Raw genomic sequence first — 17,997 nt, 5'->3', positions numbered from 1 at the left:
TGCAACACGACTGAAGACATATTGAGGTCAAACATCTTGCTTGAGTAATCAAGCAAATATAGCTTATACCTTCACTGGATTTTATCAATATTAATTGCCAAATTTCCTATTTGGTAACCTTAGTACTGATGCCCATCAAAAGGTCTGGATTCAGATAAACCACTCCAAACAAAATAAAAGACAAATGCTATACAACAAAGAGAAATATTTGTTTATACTCATACCTTAAAAAATTCTTGGTCTGGTTGATGTACTGCAAGGTATCCTGCAACTAAATTGTTAGACTGAACCTCCTGTTTTAAGCTTTTAAAACCTGTAGCAAAGCAAGCAAATAGCTGTTACATTGAGCTTAATCTATTTTTAGTCAATTTTTACTCTCGGTCACTCTATAAATTATCTTCCTCCATAGCTTTCGATTCCTCACTCTCATTATGTGGCCTAAATATGAAAATTCTTCTTGATATTTCTAGTTTCTAAGGATACCGTATGTTTGGTATAATTTGGTCCAAAATCTGTTTATTTGTTGCTTTTGCTGGTCCTAAGAATACACATCATCCTTCTCCGGGTCTGCTACTATTCGGTGAGTCCGATTCGGTGAGAGCCTTTTTCGGTGAGAGCCCTATTCGGTGATTTTTTTGAATTTTTTTTTGAAAATTATCGGGTACCGTAGCCTAATTAAAACCCTTAACCCCAAATCCCCTAACCCAAAAACCCAAACCCCCAAAAAAAAACCAAAAAACCCCAAACCCCCAAAAAAACCCAAACCCCCAAAAAACCCCAAAAACCCTCCAAACCGCAAACCCCAAACCCCCAAAAAACCCAAACCCCAAAAACCTCCAACCCCAAAAACCCCCAACCCCCTAACCCCAAAACCGCAAACCCCAACCCCCAAAAACCCCCAACCCCAAAAACCCTCAACCCCAAACCCCCAACCCCAAAAAACCCCAACCTCAAAAACCCCCTAACCCCCAACCCCAAAAAACCCCAACCCCAAAAACCCCCAACCCCCTATCCCCTAACCCCTATCCCCTAACCCTTATCCCCTAACCCTATAACGGCAATGATAATTAGGCTACGGCGCGCAATAATTTAAAAAAAAAAACTCACCGAATAGGGCTCTCACCAAAAAAGGCTCTCACCGAAAAAGGCTCTCACCGAATCGGACTCACCGAATCGGACTCACCGAATCGGGCCATTCCGTCCTTCTCCAATACCATAATTCAAAAGCGTCAATCCTTTTTTAGTAGCTTTAGTGTAAAAAAGTAGCAGCAAGGCAAATTATATTGCATGAATCTATGATTCTATTATATATATGACTTACATTTTAGTTTGTTTTATTTTCAGCAGTGTTTCATATGCAATGACTTAAATTTTTTTCTTTTTTGTGCTGAACTGTTATCCTGCTTTTCTTTGGACTATTATTCACCGTAATCATGCAGTTTAGCGACCAGGTGAGGAGCACAATTTCTTTCATTGTTTGTGCTTGTTTTTTCGTACTTGAAGATGATTTTAGATTTTGTTTTTCAAAATGTCTGAAACTGCACCGATGGTGTTTTTATTAAAGTGTAGTTGAAATGATCCAGACAACCACTTTATGTGGTTCAGATTGGGTACAGATCTGACCATATTGACATTTTATTGTAATCAGGTTGACATTTTGGCAAATTGGTTTAAAAATTGGAACGAATGTGAACAAACTGTTGCTCTTTACTCCTTGTTGAAGAAAGTGAAGAAATGTCAAGCCAAGTTCCTGGCACGTTGTTTGGAGCATTCTCTTATCGGCTGCAATGAACTCATGCTTGCTGAAGTAGAAGCCAACAACCCAGGTTTGTAAATTGTATGCACTATGCAAGAGTGCTCGTTAGCTGGATGCTGGTGTTATACATATAATATATAATATATCCACTTAAATTTAGTAGGTCCAAGACATTTAGTTTATTGACAAAGAAATTGATAAATTGTCACATCTCTAGTGTTATTTTTTTATATATACATATATACATACTTTTCTGTGAAATTTTGGTAGAGAGTTTGCGTTGTTGTACCATAGACAGATAAAACAAAGTAACTTTAATAGGTTTAATATGCTTTATTGCACAAAGAAATACTGTATCACATGATATACATGACGTAATTGAAATAAGCTCAAACGTTTTTGACATGTCCTGTACTTGTGTCCGCATCAGGAATTTATAGTTTTGGGAAAGAGTTTGCTTTCTTGTACCAAAGACAGCCAAGACACAACAATACAACAGGGTTGAGCATTATAACAATATATTATATTTTACATATTTACAAATAATTTTAAGAAACGTTTTCGGCTTAACTTAAGCCCTCATCAGGAATCTGGAAATATTTATAAAAATGCGATAAGTTTCAACTTCTTGAAGGTAACTAGCTAACTGACTATAAGCATCAAGAAACACACAGCGATTAAAAGCAATAGTGTATATATTATTATATATAAAGTAGAGTGAGACAGACGGAAAACAAATTATATGCGTTAAGAAAAGGCAACTACATGACTACAAAAGAATTTGCATCGCCTCCCTCAAATAATTGTTCGTTTAAATTTGAGTTGTAGTTTTTTATCAGGAATTACTTCAAATCTGCAATATAGGCTTATATGATACATTGCGGATTAAAATGATAATTAGAAGATAAATCTGACTGCACTAACTGCAAATGCCTTGGACTGAACAGCATAACAGGTAATTGGTCTCATGTGATCTGTTTCCCGCTGTGTTATTGACTGGTAATCATTCTTGTATCACTTGTTGAGATTATGCTGTTCAGTCCAGAGTGTGGTTTACAGTTAAAAATGATTCTGTTTTGTCAATGTTTTAACTATATTGATATATATAGTGTAAGTCGTTACATTTAGCTCAGTTTATGTCAGACAGTATATACTCTTTAGTCTTTATATATACTTGATGTTTTTTAACATTTATTAAACTTTTTGTTTTAGAATTTGTTTCACGTCTGATGAATGTTCCAAGCAAGTCTAATGTCATTAGTATTTTACTGAGTCATCTTCCATTGCTGCAGCCTGGTAACGACAGGGCGAAAAATTGTTATCTGGAAGTGCTGCCTGAAGTACTTGGCTATGCTATCAAGCGGTCTGAATTTTTGGAAGAGGTATTCACAACGATAGGCTATGTTGCGAACGGTTTAAAGTCTAAATTAACCGAGCATATGTTACAATGGACTTTGTTGGTGTAACAACCATGGTTTTGGGAATGGTCACTGTAAGTGTAAATCACATTTATGCACAAACATCCTTTGGAAGATTTCGTACTCCAGTAGCTTCAATTATGTTACTTGACTGCACACTTTTAGGATGTCTGACGACGTTGTCTTGATGATAACTGGGAGAGTTGTGGATGCTCTATGTTGCAACTACATCATTACAATGCATCACCACACTTGACTGGCGGTCTGCTACTGTTAGGAAAATTTAATTCGAAGAATGCGATTCGGAGAAACCCCAATTAGGAGACAGACTTTTTCGAAGATCTTTAAAATCCCACAGTGGCATCTGTTTATTCAAAGGAATTAGCTTATAGTAGAATTTAATCAAATAAAGTGTCAGCGAAAAAGTCTCAACTAAAGTCTCAGCGAAAAAATCAAACAGTTATCAAACGACGTTTCGTAATTAGATACAGTAGTAGTAAGTTAAAACTTAATAAATTACTCATTCAACTACATCTTAAATTAAACTAAAGTTTCAGTGAAAATGTCTAAACTGAAGTTGCTAGAAATCGCTAGTTAAAATTATTTAATAGGACTCAAGAATGCACCATTTCGGTTTTCTCCAAAAAAGGCTGTTTCTGACTTGGAATTTCTCCGAATCGTATTCTCCGAAATGGGCCATTCCGCTTGACTGGTACTTGTATAGTGTTTGTTCCATTAGATATATTGAATAATTTTGCATTGCCAGTCGAGGCAGTTGCTATCCTACTCTTTGATCCATCCTGCCTTTGATGCCGATGAGCGCCGGTTGCTGACGTCATGGATGGCTGGTTTAGAAGGAAAAACTCCACCAGAGACCAATAAGTTGTCATTGAGCCCAGGAGAGCTCTCACCTGAAAATACTTCAGGTATTTTTCAACTTGTGTGGTTTGGTAATGTGGTTAACTGGTTATTTGTAAATACATGAGATTCTGTTGGAAATGCTTTCAATGTTCTTCGTTCTCTGGGGCCGAGAGTTCATGCTTTTACCACCCCAGAGATACCCTGGCGTGTCTCTGTTATTATTAGCCTGATATTTTCAGCTACCGGGACTCACCACGAAGAGGTTGACAACATGAGTCCCAATGTCTGGTTGATCACATGTTCATCAAGTCTGCCAATTAGATCTGTTTCTACTGACAAGTGACTAATGGATTCATTGAGCACTGATCTTTGGAAAGTTTTTAAAACCTCTTCTGAATCTTAGTCTTGGCAGTTTCGTATGCTTGCAAAGACTTGCAACATAGACTGCTGATATGATGCAGTTTATACTTGGAACCACTGACGCAGGCCCGATCACCGCCATAGACAGTGCAAAGAGTTCCGTTGTACAGCTGGCTATTTTTGACTTGCTCTGTTCAACCGCACACCCTTAGAGTTGAACCAGTATCGCTTGCTCTTAGTCTTACTATTTCTTGTGTGTAAAGCTGAGCGTTTATCAACACCTTAAGAAGGTCTGCTATGTTTCATTTTACAAAAGTTGCTGGTTGTTTGGGTGGTAGTTAAAATGTGATGTTACATTTTTTCAGCAACCAACTCTTTGGAGACCGGAGCCTCTTTGAGCGACTGGAATCATAACAAAGTGCCAGAGGATGTCTCACTTAGCCCACATGTCAAAGGTCTAGAATTAGTTAATAGTTATTGTGCGAAGTCTGGTGTTATTGTCTAATTTATATAGTTTTGGTGTTGAAGCATTTACACTACAAGAGTTTTTGCATAGAAGTATATTTTAAAAATGTTAAAAAGTCTTTGTGTTTTCTGTAGACTACCATAGTCATTACGGGTCGGAACAATCTCTATCTTCTGCGGCAAGTACTCTCGAAAAGCCAGTACCATTAACCCCTTCCTCTTCCACGAATTGTGAACCCGTAGCTGATGGAATGGCTGGTTGGTGTTGCCTTCATTTTGTCATTCAGCCATCTGTTTTCGCACTTACACTAGGGGGGAGAGTTAATTTTCATTTCAACTTTAGCCCTGGTTTTAAGATACAACCGGACATTCTCTAAGACCCTTGAAAAAAAGTTTTACAAAAATTAAAAAAAAAATCCAGGGCTAAAGTTGGATTTGAAAAAAATCCGATTAACCCCCCAACTTAGACCTCATCTTGACGTTTTTTTGCGTAGATGTTAAATCGTGGCTGAAGTCACTTCGTCTTCACAAGTATGCCGACTTATTTTCCCCTATGACGTACCAAGAGATGATGAACTTGTCGCCCGCAACGTTAGACGCCAAGGTAACCCGTTGGAAATATGTGACGACATTCCTTTGGCTGTGATTCATTGCGTTAGTAGTCCACCGATTTTGTCGCATGCCGGATGGTGTTGTTTTAATTTTCATCCTTAACATTTCCGTGAATAAAAATAATAATACCAGCTCCAACAATCGATACAGCAGCAGTGACCGACACCTGCCCAGTGCCCAGACTGTAAAATCCGTCATTTTTACATTGAATCAATTTAACAATGAAGGATTTTGCTGTCTAGGTCGGTACTTCGGCAGAAAGGTAGGTGTCTGCAATTAGCATTGCTGCCAAACCCAAGATTCGAGGCAACAACGAAAATACAGGAACTTGCCAACTTGCAATGATTTTTTCAAATGAAAATTGCGATGTTGTTGACCCACGCTTCTACAATTATTCATTTTAGCTTGTTCTTAACTTTTGTTGATGACATAACTGTCTAAAAGTCATGTTTTTCCCAATAGGAGTTGTTAGTCTGTTCATTTTTCGCATAATCTATGTTGTGCTTGGTAGTTTATACCCGTTTATCCACTACGTAAGCTCAATTGGGCTGACTGGGGAAACATATGATATAACGTGGTTACTATATGCCACGTCTTTCGGTAGCCTTACATTTGGTTACCAGAAAAATATCTGTAAGAAGTTTTCACGAGTTCCTTATTACGTCACATTGTTGACGGCTGATGTATGTTTCTTCGTGGCTGTCCACTTTGTGGATAACTATTCATGTGGGCTGCGTATTTGCTCTTAGTATTAGTTGATGAGGAATTACATACGATTTCAGGGTAATTCAATGTCACACCATTGTCGTGTATGTTATGATATCACCAATTCAATGATATCATAGATTTTCCCATGACTAAGTGTGAATCTATCTGGATTTTCACGCTCTATATCAGGATTCAAGAACTCAAAACCCAAGTGCTACGCCAACAGTGGCCATGTTTGGAACAATCTTGTTAGTTTAAGTTGGTCTTCGTGACTTACAGATTTGGTTTTGAAATTGCCATCTCTGAAAGGGCAGTTTACACGTTTTTGCATCATTTCATTGTTGTTTAACATGAAAACAACTTAATTTGACGACGGGGTTGTTATCTTTGTCTACCGTTACTTTTCATTTGTGACATCACACTGGTGTGCGGTGGTGCGTAACTTTTTCATTGTTATTTCGATTGGCGGCAAACAGACTGGAACGATGCTAGTTTTGCCATCAGTCTAAATCGCTTCAATTCCTAATGAAATTGCTCGTATTTTTAGCAGCATTTTTATCGATTATTTTTAATATATTCATTGTGGCGGTATTCTTTTCATGCGCCGGATGCCGGTCATGCCTGTGACAGCGGTTGTTTGTGGTTCGGGTGGTGCTAAGGTATTTCTTTCAACGCTTTTCATCTGGAAAATTCTAACTCTTTGTAAGTATTTGAATAATTCACGCGAACTAGACCCCTTTCTTACTTCCACAATGAGCCACGCTGCTGCGTAGCAACCCATACTTTCTTCGATTATATTTTTGCGAACAAGTCAACTTGTATCTGGTCAAAATCATAACTGTTTCAGAATTTTTTTCAAAGCTATCTTTTGTGAACTTATTATATATATATCATTATTTTTTTAAACTGTAAATTAAGCTAGTTGAATTAAAATTAATTTTGCTGAACCAAAGCACCACAACATAATTCAATTGCCAAAAGACTAATTCTTGAAACTGACACCGAGAAAATTGAGGCAATACTATCACGACAGTCCATCAACGACTTATTGCTTATTTTGATTATTAGTTTAGAATTTTTCAGATTAATTTGCTGAGAATCCGCCCACACTGCAAAGTATTTTATGTGACCGGATTTCGTGTTGTTCCTTATTTTTACTTTGTTAATTAATGACAATTGTTTTTCAGAATGTTACAAAGGGAGCCAAGAACAAGATTATGTTGAGCATAAAGAAGCTTCATGAGAGATTTAGTCAGCTTGAAAGCTTAGAGAATGTAAGTACGTCTCTTTGTGGTATCCAGGCTTACGCCCGGTGGCTGAAGATTTAGATTAAATAGACAGGAAAAGGGAAGGAAGCCAATCTTCGTGACCACCTTCGTCCTTCACTCCTTCAGGCATGCCTTTAAGGCTTTAAGCATCCTGCCAAAGACACAGCCGCATGCTCTTGAGCGGTGTCGAACCGGCGCCCTTTTGATCGTCGTACCAGGGCTCTCACTACTCTGCTATGCAGTTGGGAGCGCCGCCGGGATGCACGACATGGTTTCCAAGCTGATTTTTAAGCTCATGGCCTCACAAGTTTACAACATTAACCACTCGTTTCAAATCTGAATGTCAAATTTCTTATTTAGAATACAATCACAAAAATTTTTTTTGCGGATAAAGTTCCACATCGTTTATAAACGCATCGAGTATATTCTTGCACCTGTCAACCAATTGATCTTCCACAATTTATAATTGCGTTAATACAAACCCCACTGGGGTACGGAATGGCCCGTTTCGGTGAGTCCGTTTCGGTGAGTCCGATTCGGTGAGTCCGATCCCTATTCGATGATTTTTTCAATTTTGTTTTTTGAATTATCGGGTACCATAGCCTAATTATCATTGCCGTTTTAGGGTTAGGGGTTAGAGGTTAGGAACTCACCGAATCGGACTCACCGAATAGTAGCAGACCCACTGGGGTAAGACATTTTGTCCAAGTAGCCTTCAACCGAAATGTTTCCTTGTTTCAATTGTAGGAGATTCTGGGAGGTGGATCGCTTCGTTCTGCTCTTCTGGAGTTGCAAGGAATCATTCAAACGCCAATCAAACGTTACGAATCGACCAATCCTGTCGCTCATAATGGAGTGGGCGGAGCCAATAAGAAAGAGATAATTCCGGCAGGCGACATTCCATCCCTCTACACGAAAGTAATGGGGAAAGGTAAGTTACGTCATTGCCCGCTCTCTTCCTCCATAGAGAAGATTAATTACGTCACCAAGGCCTGACTTGCTGTTTGTTTGTGCTTATGTTGGGTTGTTAATTAGCCAGTACTTTTGTATATAACTTTTTGAGGGAACCACTTTTGAGACCGCAGATGGAGTAGACATACCGCATCATCATATCTAATACAATATTCTTGAAGAGAGTCAAACGAAAAGTACTGCAACTTCCAGCTATGAAAAACTGTCTTTTGCCACATACAGTATCTTCTAGAGTTGCACTAAAGACTGTTACCATTGTAGCATGGCTTAGAATGGCCATTTTGCTTCGCATAGCCTTCAGCATGGGAGAGATCAGTTATTGTTAACATAGTCACCTTGTAACAGAAAGTTATTTATTTCAGCATGCACCCAGCTTCTTGTATCCAAGCCAAATGAAGAAAACATCACACTCTATATGAAGTTGCTTGAACGATGTCTCCAGCACATGGTAAGTTCCTAACTGCAAGGTAACGGCAGGGTGTGGCGAAATATTGGACCTGTGATTTGTGCAGTGGTGACTATTATGCAAAGACTATTGTGTAAACCTCGAGCACTTGGAAAACGGTTATACCACTATACCAGTTCCCGTGCCACATATGAACTTCATTAACTGTTACACCTGCAGCATTGTTTGTGTGTTTCAATCGTCAATAGGGCCTGAATTAGTTACCAAACAAAGAAGTTTGGAAAATGGTACGATTGATTTACAGTGTTGCCAGATAAATTTCTGAGTTGTCTAAACGTTAAAACTACGAACCTTAAAATAGCTTAATTAACATTTGATGCGTGATAAATTTTCTACATTTGCTTACATAGGGATAACGGTGCAGCTCATCACCATATAGCCTATTATATGTTGGTGACGTATTGTACATACCAAATGTATTTGAGAAACATAAAAAACGTACCTTATGTCATAATGGCCAAACTAGATTATTGCCTGTAATGGTTATGTATACCTGAGCCATCGTTAGCCTAAAAATCCCAACAATTAAATGTGTGGTTCAACAGAGCCCAGACTTGCAGCAAAAACTGTTAAAGCCACTGAGGGTTTTACGTTTGGTTGAGAAGACCAACATTATGACAGTCACTGTACAGTAGAACACTCAGACTAACATTTTTCCATCCACCAACGCAGGCGTTCACTGAGGTCCACAAGCGGCGGTTGCGCATTTGGAAGCAGCAGGTCCATAAAATGTACCGGTCCCTGTCACGGAACACCAGGCCCCCGCAAAGGTGAGGAACTTTCGACTGGTTGCACTGGTCATTGTGATCATCAGAAGTAGAACTTTAAAATAAGAGAGCCACAAATTGCTGTCCTAAGAAGCGTTACAAGAAATGAAGAACGTGGCAAAAGCTTAACTTGAAAGAAACTAAGTTTTATTTTGAGTAGTCTGACGTGCCTCTAAAATTTTAACCTTTTTGACACAATTTTTTTGGTTTATTGTTGTGACTCACGTGACAAAGTGGCTCCTTAAAACTCCTATTAGAGACCACTGCTCTATCAAGCACGTGCGAGTGAGCCTGCAATGCCATCACATCGTTCAACCATCAATGTTTTCTCGGTCTTTACCGGCACTACTTTTTCACACAGTCGCTCCCAACCCAACGTTGGTTACCCCGGGATACGGCGACCCCTGGAAAGATCGCCCTTTACTCCCATGCACATGACGTCATCGCCCCGACCCCTCAACCCCCTGTCTCCCTCGCCCATGAGGCCTATGCAGATGTTTCAACCCCAAAATGTGAGTGCATTTTTATTTCTCTTCAGCATATCTTTTTTTAATTTCTTAACGCTCGATGCAATTTTATTCATAACGACTTTGTACTTTGGCTCAGTTTAGATAATTTAATCGAGCAAGTGCAAAGTGAAATTGTCGACTGGATCTAAAAGTAGTTCGTTCAACATTAATAAAGCTTTATTTTGAAAAGAAACTCCTACATGAGAGAAAAAAAGCTGAAGTTTTTTTAATTTGATTGAAACAATGTTTATACATTTTGTATTTTCTTTGTTTTAGTTGCCATAGTTTTCGTACCTGATTTTTGTGATGTTTTTGATTGTTGAATGATTCGAAAACATTTAGTTTATTGAGTCATAATAGAATAATTGTGATCTCAGCATATGAGCTGGTATGGGAACACAAGTAGTCTCAGCGCAGCCACACCTCCGCCCACCCTGGACTCCGTGAGAAAGGCTGCATCGTTGGATCCGAGGCTAGGACAGAGGTAATTCTTCACTTTGAAATCGTGCAATGTCGATGACCAAAGTTTTCATATTCTTGGCCTTGTAGCCATATCACCGCTCAGTGGTTCTCAAGCCTTTTTTCCGCTTCTGCCCAAAAGCGACGTTTGCGCTTATTTGTGATCTTACCTTGCTATTATTTCCGTTCCGGCTCAAATTCAACCCATGGTTTGAAGATCACTGGACTAAAATTTATTTTATAATTTACTGCGATACCTTCTAGTTATTTTTATCAAACACTTGTATTTGACAATGGCAACACTGCATAGACATGAAGAGATTGACAAACGCCCATCGACGCTGTAGTGTAAAAAATATTTTTAGTATTTTGTCGTAAATTTAACGTTTCCAAACGATGATTTCATATATGATTGATGATGATATATGGTGCCACCGTGCCTGATTGCAAGCGGGCATGTTTTGTGAGAATGATTTTCCCTGCCCAAGTTATGTGGGCTGACTTGTCAAGCATCGGAGAAGCAAAAAGAGTAGCGGAAGAACGTGACGTGTTGAAGCAATTGATAGCCAACCTTTGGCTTGAAGACGGCGCATGATGACGATAAAACGTCATGTAGTGATGTACTTGTGTCTCTACGCAGAATGCTCGAGGATCCCGATGATGACCTCCCCACAAGCGAGATCAATACCCGACTGGACTCATTGTGTCTCAGTGTGGCAGAACATGCTTTAGCCGGTGAGTGCTAATAGTAATATTGTTATGGTTTATTTATTGTCGCTATACAATTGCTAAGATCGTTTCGCGACATGGCCCATGTTTAATTTCATATCAGATTTACGTTGTCATCACATTATCACCCGACTTATTCTCGCTGCGTTATGCAAGAAAGAATACAATCGGTACCGTTTTTAAAGTCTTCGATTTGACGCGACTTTTGACCGATCTCAGACCTATCAGCTCTAGAACCGAAGGCGGTTACCACTTGGCCACTAAGCTGATCCGGTAAGTACTGGTGTGATCCCAGCTAGTACAATCCATTCTTTCACATCGATTCATGAAAAATGCTGATGGTGCGGGCTTTCCATAATTGTGCGCCGCCGAAGAGACTCGATTAAGTGTCTCGAAAGTTCCACAACGAAAAGGCTTGAACACATTTGTATTTCTTGAAAATCTGATATAAATCTCACTACTCGGCCCCTCAGTTAATAATAATAATCATGCTTTTATTTGCGTCGATTGCGATAACATACAGTACACTGCGATCACAGACGATAGGAAGCAGCGAAGTGACATATAGTCTTCGAGTCAGCTGCTCCCCTTGGCTTGCCATCAAGTGTTTTTGCCGAGACACAGCCGCGTGCTCTGGACCGGTGTCGAACCAACGTCCTTTCGAACGTCGAGCAGACGTTCTCACCACTCGGCTACACAGCCGACAGCCAATTTCGACAGTTAATGTGCAGCTGGTTCTCCAAACTTTTCAGCAGCGGCTGATAGAAATATTGTTATGGTTTTGTTTATTGTCGCTTTACAACAACAGGTATTTTAGCGACAGGGCTCATTTATGATTTTATTCGGAAACCACTCGGCCACCTAGCTGGTTTTAGCAGCACGTACACGTGACTGTCTTGCATCTCACTGACATTAGTTTTTGATAAGCTTTGCCGGGAGCTTTTAATTTCCCTGTGTTTATGCGTATAGAATATAGATATTTCAAACGTATCATTTAGGGACGAAACAAAACTAATTTGGTTTGTATGCTCTGCTGCCAAACGGAAACAAAAGTATGACTTTGATGTGAGAAGGAAAATAAAGCCACATCATTACCCTTAGGATCAGTAAGGTCTTAGTTCCTTCAATACAGCTTTCAACTTTTGCAGCTTATCCTGCGGATTGTTCATTGCGTGATAACCTATTGAAAGCAATCTACGGTTTAATATAATTTTTCCATATTTTGATGATATGTGGTTTTCTCATAAAAATCTTCAAAGAAAAATGACCGGCACTTGTGTACAATCGCTAACCATCTGTTGCTTTCCACAGATGGCGTCGACGGCGTCTCCATTCTGTGACGTCACAATCGCTTGCTGACGACATTTACAAAGGCACATTTCATATTTCATAAAAAAACTATACATTTCTCATGAAGATGAGGATAGCGTCGCTGTTGAAACGTGTGCATCCATGTGTAATTTCCCAAACAGTCAAATCCGTCATTTTTACATTGATTCAACGTATGCAGACATCGAATCAATTTAGAAATAATCGATTTTGCTGTCTGAGTTTGACTTGTTGAATCCATTTCATATTGTTATAACTGAGTTGACCCCACTTTTGCGCCATACTGCAAGTGTCTTTCTGTCGCCAATCTGTTTGTCTTTTTAATGTTTTTTTCATTTTTTAAACTTTTGTTTGCCATTTTGTTTTTGTAAATAAGACAGAAGTTATATAGATATATATGGTGCCACCGTGCCTGATTGCAAGCGGGCATGTTTTGTAAGAGCGATTTCCCTGCGTAAATTTTTATTTTTTACTCTTCATCCTCGCAACTAATGGTTGTTTATCAGAGTTATTTACTTTTGTAGCAGCCTGCATTTGCTAATTCAAGAGTACAAGCATTGTTGCATACCGAAAAGGACGTTTAATTTCTTTACTGACGTTTCATACGTTGTATCTGCACGCTTCCTCAAAGAAAACTTGTGCAGAAGTTGCTTTCAAGTTTTTATATTCATAAATTCTATTGCCTCAGAGAAAATCGTTGCAAATGAAATGAAAATAACCTGGAAGTGATTGATGTGCTTGTTCCTGGTTCACAAATTAACCGTTTTTGCATTAGTTTAACGTTTGCAGTCGTTGAATCAATGTCAAAAAGGGCTTAATTGCTGACTGATCTAACGATGCGCGTTGTTGCCAGTGACGTAGTGAAGTTATTTTGGTTTTCCGATGTCACCTTCGTTGCATGGTGGCGCTACACGACCAGTTTTTTTGACAACACATTAGAGTTGGTGAAATGAATTTATTTCAAACTTTTTATTACTTTTATTGCTATGTTTTATGATATGTGCGTCGATTTATTGAGCGTGGCTGTAGTTAAGGGGAGATGGGGGTACATTGCTTCATCACAGATAAATATCTGTGCTTGGTCTGTAATAGGGATACGCAACTCCGCTTTTCCGGCTACATTAAAAGGGTCAACTTGGCAATTTTTTTACGCTTTGCTCCAAGCTTGCTGTCAACAAGAAAACTTCAAATTACTTTAAAATCAACTTCACTTTCACATACAATGTAACCCTCAAAAAGTACATTATTTTGCAAATTACAAAAAAACGTAACCCTTCTAGTGTGGTAAAGTCAGCTGAAGCGGATGTAGTTTCGCATCCCCATGATCTAAACTCCCCATGTCAATATACGTCATCGCGCTGCACCGTGAGCGACTCGACCACGTGACCATCCCTCGCAAACCTGCTCACAGTTCTATCGCTGCTTTTGTGACGTCAGTCGTTTGGTGCGTGTTGCGTCATATTGTGTCGTACCTCACACTACGTCATTGTTTTTCTTTGATATCACTTCGCATTTTTATACATTCTATCATGGCTGAGTTGTTTTTCCAAATGTATTCATGACCCCTTGAGCACCCGCCCCCTAATGTCTCGACCCGTGTCATGGGGATTGTCTGAACTTTAGTTGCAGCACAAAACGTTTGAAAATCAATGACTTTATGAACTGCATTGATGGAACACGTTTGTGGTATGTGGAGACACTCTGAAGTATATTTTAAGCCAACTAATCTCGTGTATCGGGTGGGAGGGGGACGAGAAATTAGGATGTTTGACTCATCTTCAGACCACTGTTGTGGTGATGCCCCCTCGATATCTTTACCCCCCTTCTTTTATAAAGAGACTTGAAGTCTTACCTTACTTGGGTGAGACTGTCATCAACCCGTGGTGCTCAACTATAAAAATCAAGTTTTTAAATTTTTATTTTTAAAACTGTGGTCCAACCAAGACAGAATATTTAGCAGTGGAACTTGTTACAAATTTGCAACATTAGGTATAAAGGGTTAGTTGATAATACGGTGATATTTTCTTCACAAATATTCATCTATTCCCCCATTGTAAGTTCCAACACAGGCGCTGCGAAGTTAAATTTCTGTAGTATGAAGCGAAATACCACACGATTTTTGACATTGGATCAATTGACCATAAGTTATTTAATTAAAGCTTTTTCGGCGACGTTGCAGCAATGTACTGTAGAAGTTCAACTCCTTTCGGCTTGGAAAAACGTTTAGAGGTTAGTAATAGTTTAAAAGTCATTTTGTCGTCATCAAAACCTGCCATTGTGTCATCATCCAACTAATTATACCACGTGACCCAATGCTTCCTCTGCGTGTGGTATAAAGACTTTCTAGTTGTTCTACTCGTCAACATTGTAGCACAATACTTTTCTTATGCAAACTCGTGTAATTTGGCAGCAAACTGTTGATTTATTATGTTAGTTTGACATCAGCTGATGTTTGATTTGTGTATGATGGAATCCCTTAGGCGTGTTTTCAATGACAGACCTGTCCGCAACTGCAATCAGATGCCCGTTCGCACTTTTGCTGGAAGCGATTGCCCAACTATGCGGACCTTGTTTTTCAAATCATGCATTGTAACGAGAGATGTATTCCAAGTGTAGAATGTTAACCCAGACAGTAAAACCGGTCATTTTTACATTGATTCAACGTCTGCAGACGTTGAATCAATGTAAAAATGACCGATTTTACTATCTGCGTTGAACTGTAAGAGCGTCGATACCCATTTCCGCATTTGTCTCAATGTAGCTCAATGCTTTTGAATCTGTTCACCGACATCTACGTTCAGTGCTTATTTTAATGGTATTGATGCAGCAGCCTCAACTTGTCGTTCAACCAACGTTAAAGTATCATCTTTTTCCACATGGGCATTCAACCATTTTAAACTTTATGTGAGTTTTCTGCGATTTTAGTTTAAAACTGATGTAATTACTTTCTGAATGCGTTTCGAAGTGTTGATTTCGTGGGATCATTTCGAAGACGTCGGAATATCAATGTGATCGATACTTTTTCTATGCCGCAAAGTTATACGTGCAGTGTGCACGGTTTGGGTTTATGGCTTGATTGGGGTGCTTTTGTGAAGGGTTTTGGGGGTGCTGAGAGATACACGATAGCTTTCACTCGACTGGGCGAGAATGTCTCGTTTTAAAGTTAAAGTGAGTGATGTACCATCATCCCAAATATTAAAATCCGTCTTTTTTGCGTTGAATCTCTGTAGACTCTGAATTAATGTAAGGAACAGATTTTTGTATTTGGGCTATAGACAACTATTACAGTATTTTTTATTATTTTGTGGGAAAATTGGTTTTTAATTTCGAACCAAATTTTACTATTTTATAATTTCTTAAGTACATTCGCGAAAATATATTCTAAAAGATCATTGACAAAAAAATGTTCAAGTTTTTTTATTTTGTTTGTACAATTATATTTAAGCAACTTGTAAGTGAAATTGTTCCGTCATAATTGCGCAACACTAACATGTGACGGGAACAAGCTGCCACTAACAATAACTATTCATTACAATTCGTCTCTGGATGAGGTTTTCGTTGTCTGGCACAAAATTCCACTTGTGTATTCTCTTGTCAGTAGCGCGCCCGGCAACACTATTCCAGCAAGCAAGCCACTGTTGGCAAGTGGAAAGTCGTATGACGTAGGTGCGTAGGCCTACACTGGATTTTTAACATCCATTGGGTGAAGACGAAGCAGACCTACAAATCCAGACTGGCGGCTGCCTGCGACTTAGGGTAGGCACCAGACTTGGACTACTAAAACTGTTTTAGCTTTTCGAAATTACAGTAGAACTCGGTTAATCCGGATTCGATTTGACCGGCGATTCCATCCGGATTAGGCGAAGATCCGGATTAACCGATGACGGTTCTATCAAGCCTGACGTTACCAAGATAGAAGGGTATCGGTAAAAATTACCGAAATTGAACGCATTAGTGTGGTCATCTGCCAATTCCGAGACGGGCGATCACCACATTAGCGACCCAGTGATAGAGTTCTTTTGAAATGCATCTAAAATGAATGTATTTGTAGACTCTGCGTCTAACGCAAGAACACACTGGCAAAAGTTACATCTTCAGACATGCGTGTCGGAATAATCTGTAGTCACTCAAAACTTTTGAAAACAGTTACCGAAGACGAGTTTCTATGGAAAACTTACAAAAAATCACGGTCAAACAAACCAAATCCGGATAAAGCGATAGGGAAGCGCAACTTTTGTCCGGAATAGGCGAAGATCCGGATTAAATAATCCGGATAATCCAAAGCTGTTTCTCAAAAAAAGATTACAAATCATTTGTACTTCCAGTTTTATTCGGATCAGGCGAAGATCCGGATTAACCGAGTTCTACTGTAGATTGGAATTGGTTTAAGGGAACGTTCAAATATTACGTAACGCCTTCGAGGGGGAGGGGGGAGTTTATGCAAAGCGTTACGTTAGCGTCACATCGGGGGGGAGGGGTTCAAGCAAAACGTTACGTAACGCTTTGGAGTACGGAATGGTAGTTTTTTGTGCTGAATTCGTAGTGAAAAAGCGTTACATGGGGGAGGGGGGGATTGAAAAAAGCGTTACATGGGGGAGGGGGGGTCAAAAATTCGGAAAAAAAGCGTTACGTAATAGTTACATAGCCTTTTTTTCTCTGTCTACGTGCACCTGACTGGTTTGGTTTTGAATCTTTATCCTCGGACTGACAAAGCCTTGGTTATTCCTGGTAGTTTCGCATACTTGTAGAGGCTCTTGACGCAGGGCCAGTTACCAAGATTGACAAAGTTTTCTGATAATTGAAGTCTTGTTGTTGCCGGGGAATTATTCCATTCACTAGTTGCCGCTGAATGGAGAGCAGTCCTGAAATGTGTTGCTCAAGCGCACACCCCGAAAATCGAACCAGCGCCGCGTGATCTTGAGCCGAGCGCATAACCACAGAGTTAACGGAGCGGACTGACTATGTCTAATCAGATGGCAGAACTCACTAACGCTTTCATACTGGTCTTAACCAAACTTCAATTGCGTTATGTCATTTTCCAAAGGAACGGTTTCACTACAACATCTCTTGTACACGGAGTTGGGATCCTCTTTAAGCTTGCCACGAGCACTCACTGATGAACCCAACTTTTGCAGATGGTGCAAGCTGTAGGGGAGTAAATGATTGCGTCAATTAGTAGGTTTGGACAGCCCTTTTACCGTTCATAACCTACCATCACATGTTCGGAAGACTAACTGCCTTATTGGCATAAGGTCGCTTGTTCTTTAGTAAAGTAAGCAAGAGGTAGCCAACAATGCAAGAAACAGATCATTCCAACG

The 17,997-nt window shown here is 39.4% G+C and overlaps 1 protein-coding gene across 1 annotated transcript; it reads left to right on the top strand.

Moving 5' to 3' along the window:
* Window positions 1-1,348: 1,348 nt before the first annotated feature.
* LOC145784700 (protein Smaug homolog 2-like) lies at window positions 1,349-16,214 on the top strand. The gene is made up of 15 exons (XM_082596562.1): window positions 1,349-1,451; window positions 1,649-1,826; window positions 2,969-3,138; window positions 3,941-4,100; window positions 4,761-4,850; window positions 4,996-5,118; window positions 5,355-5,464; window positions 7,368-7,454; window positions 8,196-8,379; window positions 8,783-8,868; window positions 9,559-9,656; window positions 10,015-10,165; window positions 10,540-10,646; window positions 11,262-11,356; window positions 12,662-16,214. Exons 1-15 carry the CDS (start codon window positions 1,434-1,436, stop codon window positions 12,688-12,690), a joined length of 1,686 nt encoding a protein of 561 aa, XP_082452688.1. The 5' UTR covers window positions 1,349-1,433; the 3' UTR covers window positions 12,691-16,214.
* The last annotated feature ends 1,783 nt before the right edge of the window (window positions 16,215-17,997 follow it).

This window comes from Aplidium turbinatum, chromosome 15, assembly GCF_918807975.1.
Source record: "Aplidium turbinatum chromosome 15, kaAplTurb1.1, whole genome shotgun sequence".
NCBI classification, from domain to species: domain Eukaryota; kingdom Metazoa; phylum Chordata; class Ascidiacea; order Aplousobranchia; family Polyclinidae; genus Aplidium; species Aplidium turbinatum.
This window is presented reverse-complemented; position numbering and strand designations above follow the sequence as displayed.

What these genes read in the sequence shown, in the direction of transcription:
- LOC145784700 (XM_082596562.1), top strand. An exon ending in ACTTAGCCCACATGTCAAAG is followed by an intron (nt 4,851 to 4,995) that starts GTCTAGAATTAG and finishes TGTTTTCTGTAG; the next exon opens with ACTACCATAGTCATTACGGG. An exon ending in CACGAAAGTAATGGGGAAAG is followed by an intron (nt 8,380 to 8,782) that starts GTAAGTTACGTC and finishes TATTTATTTCAG; the next exon opens with CATGCACCCAGCTTCTTGTA.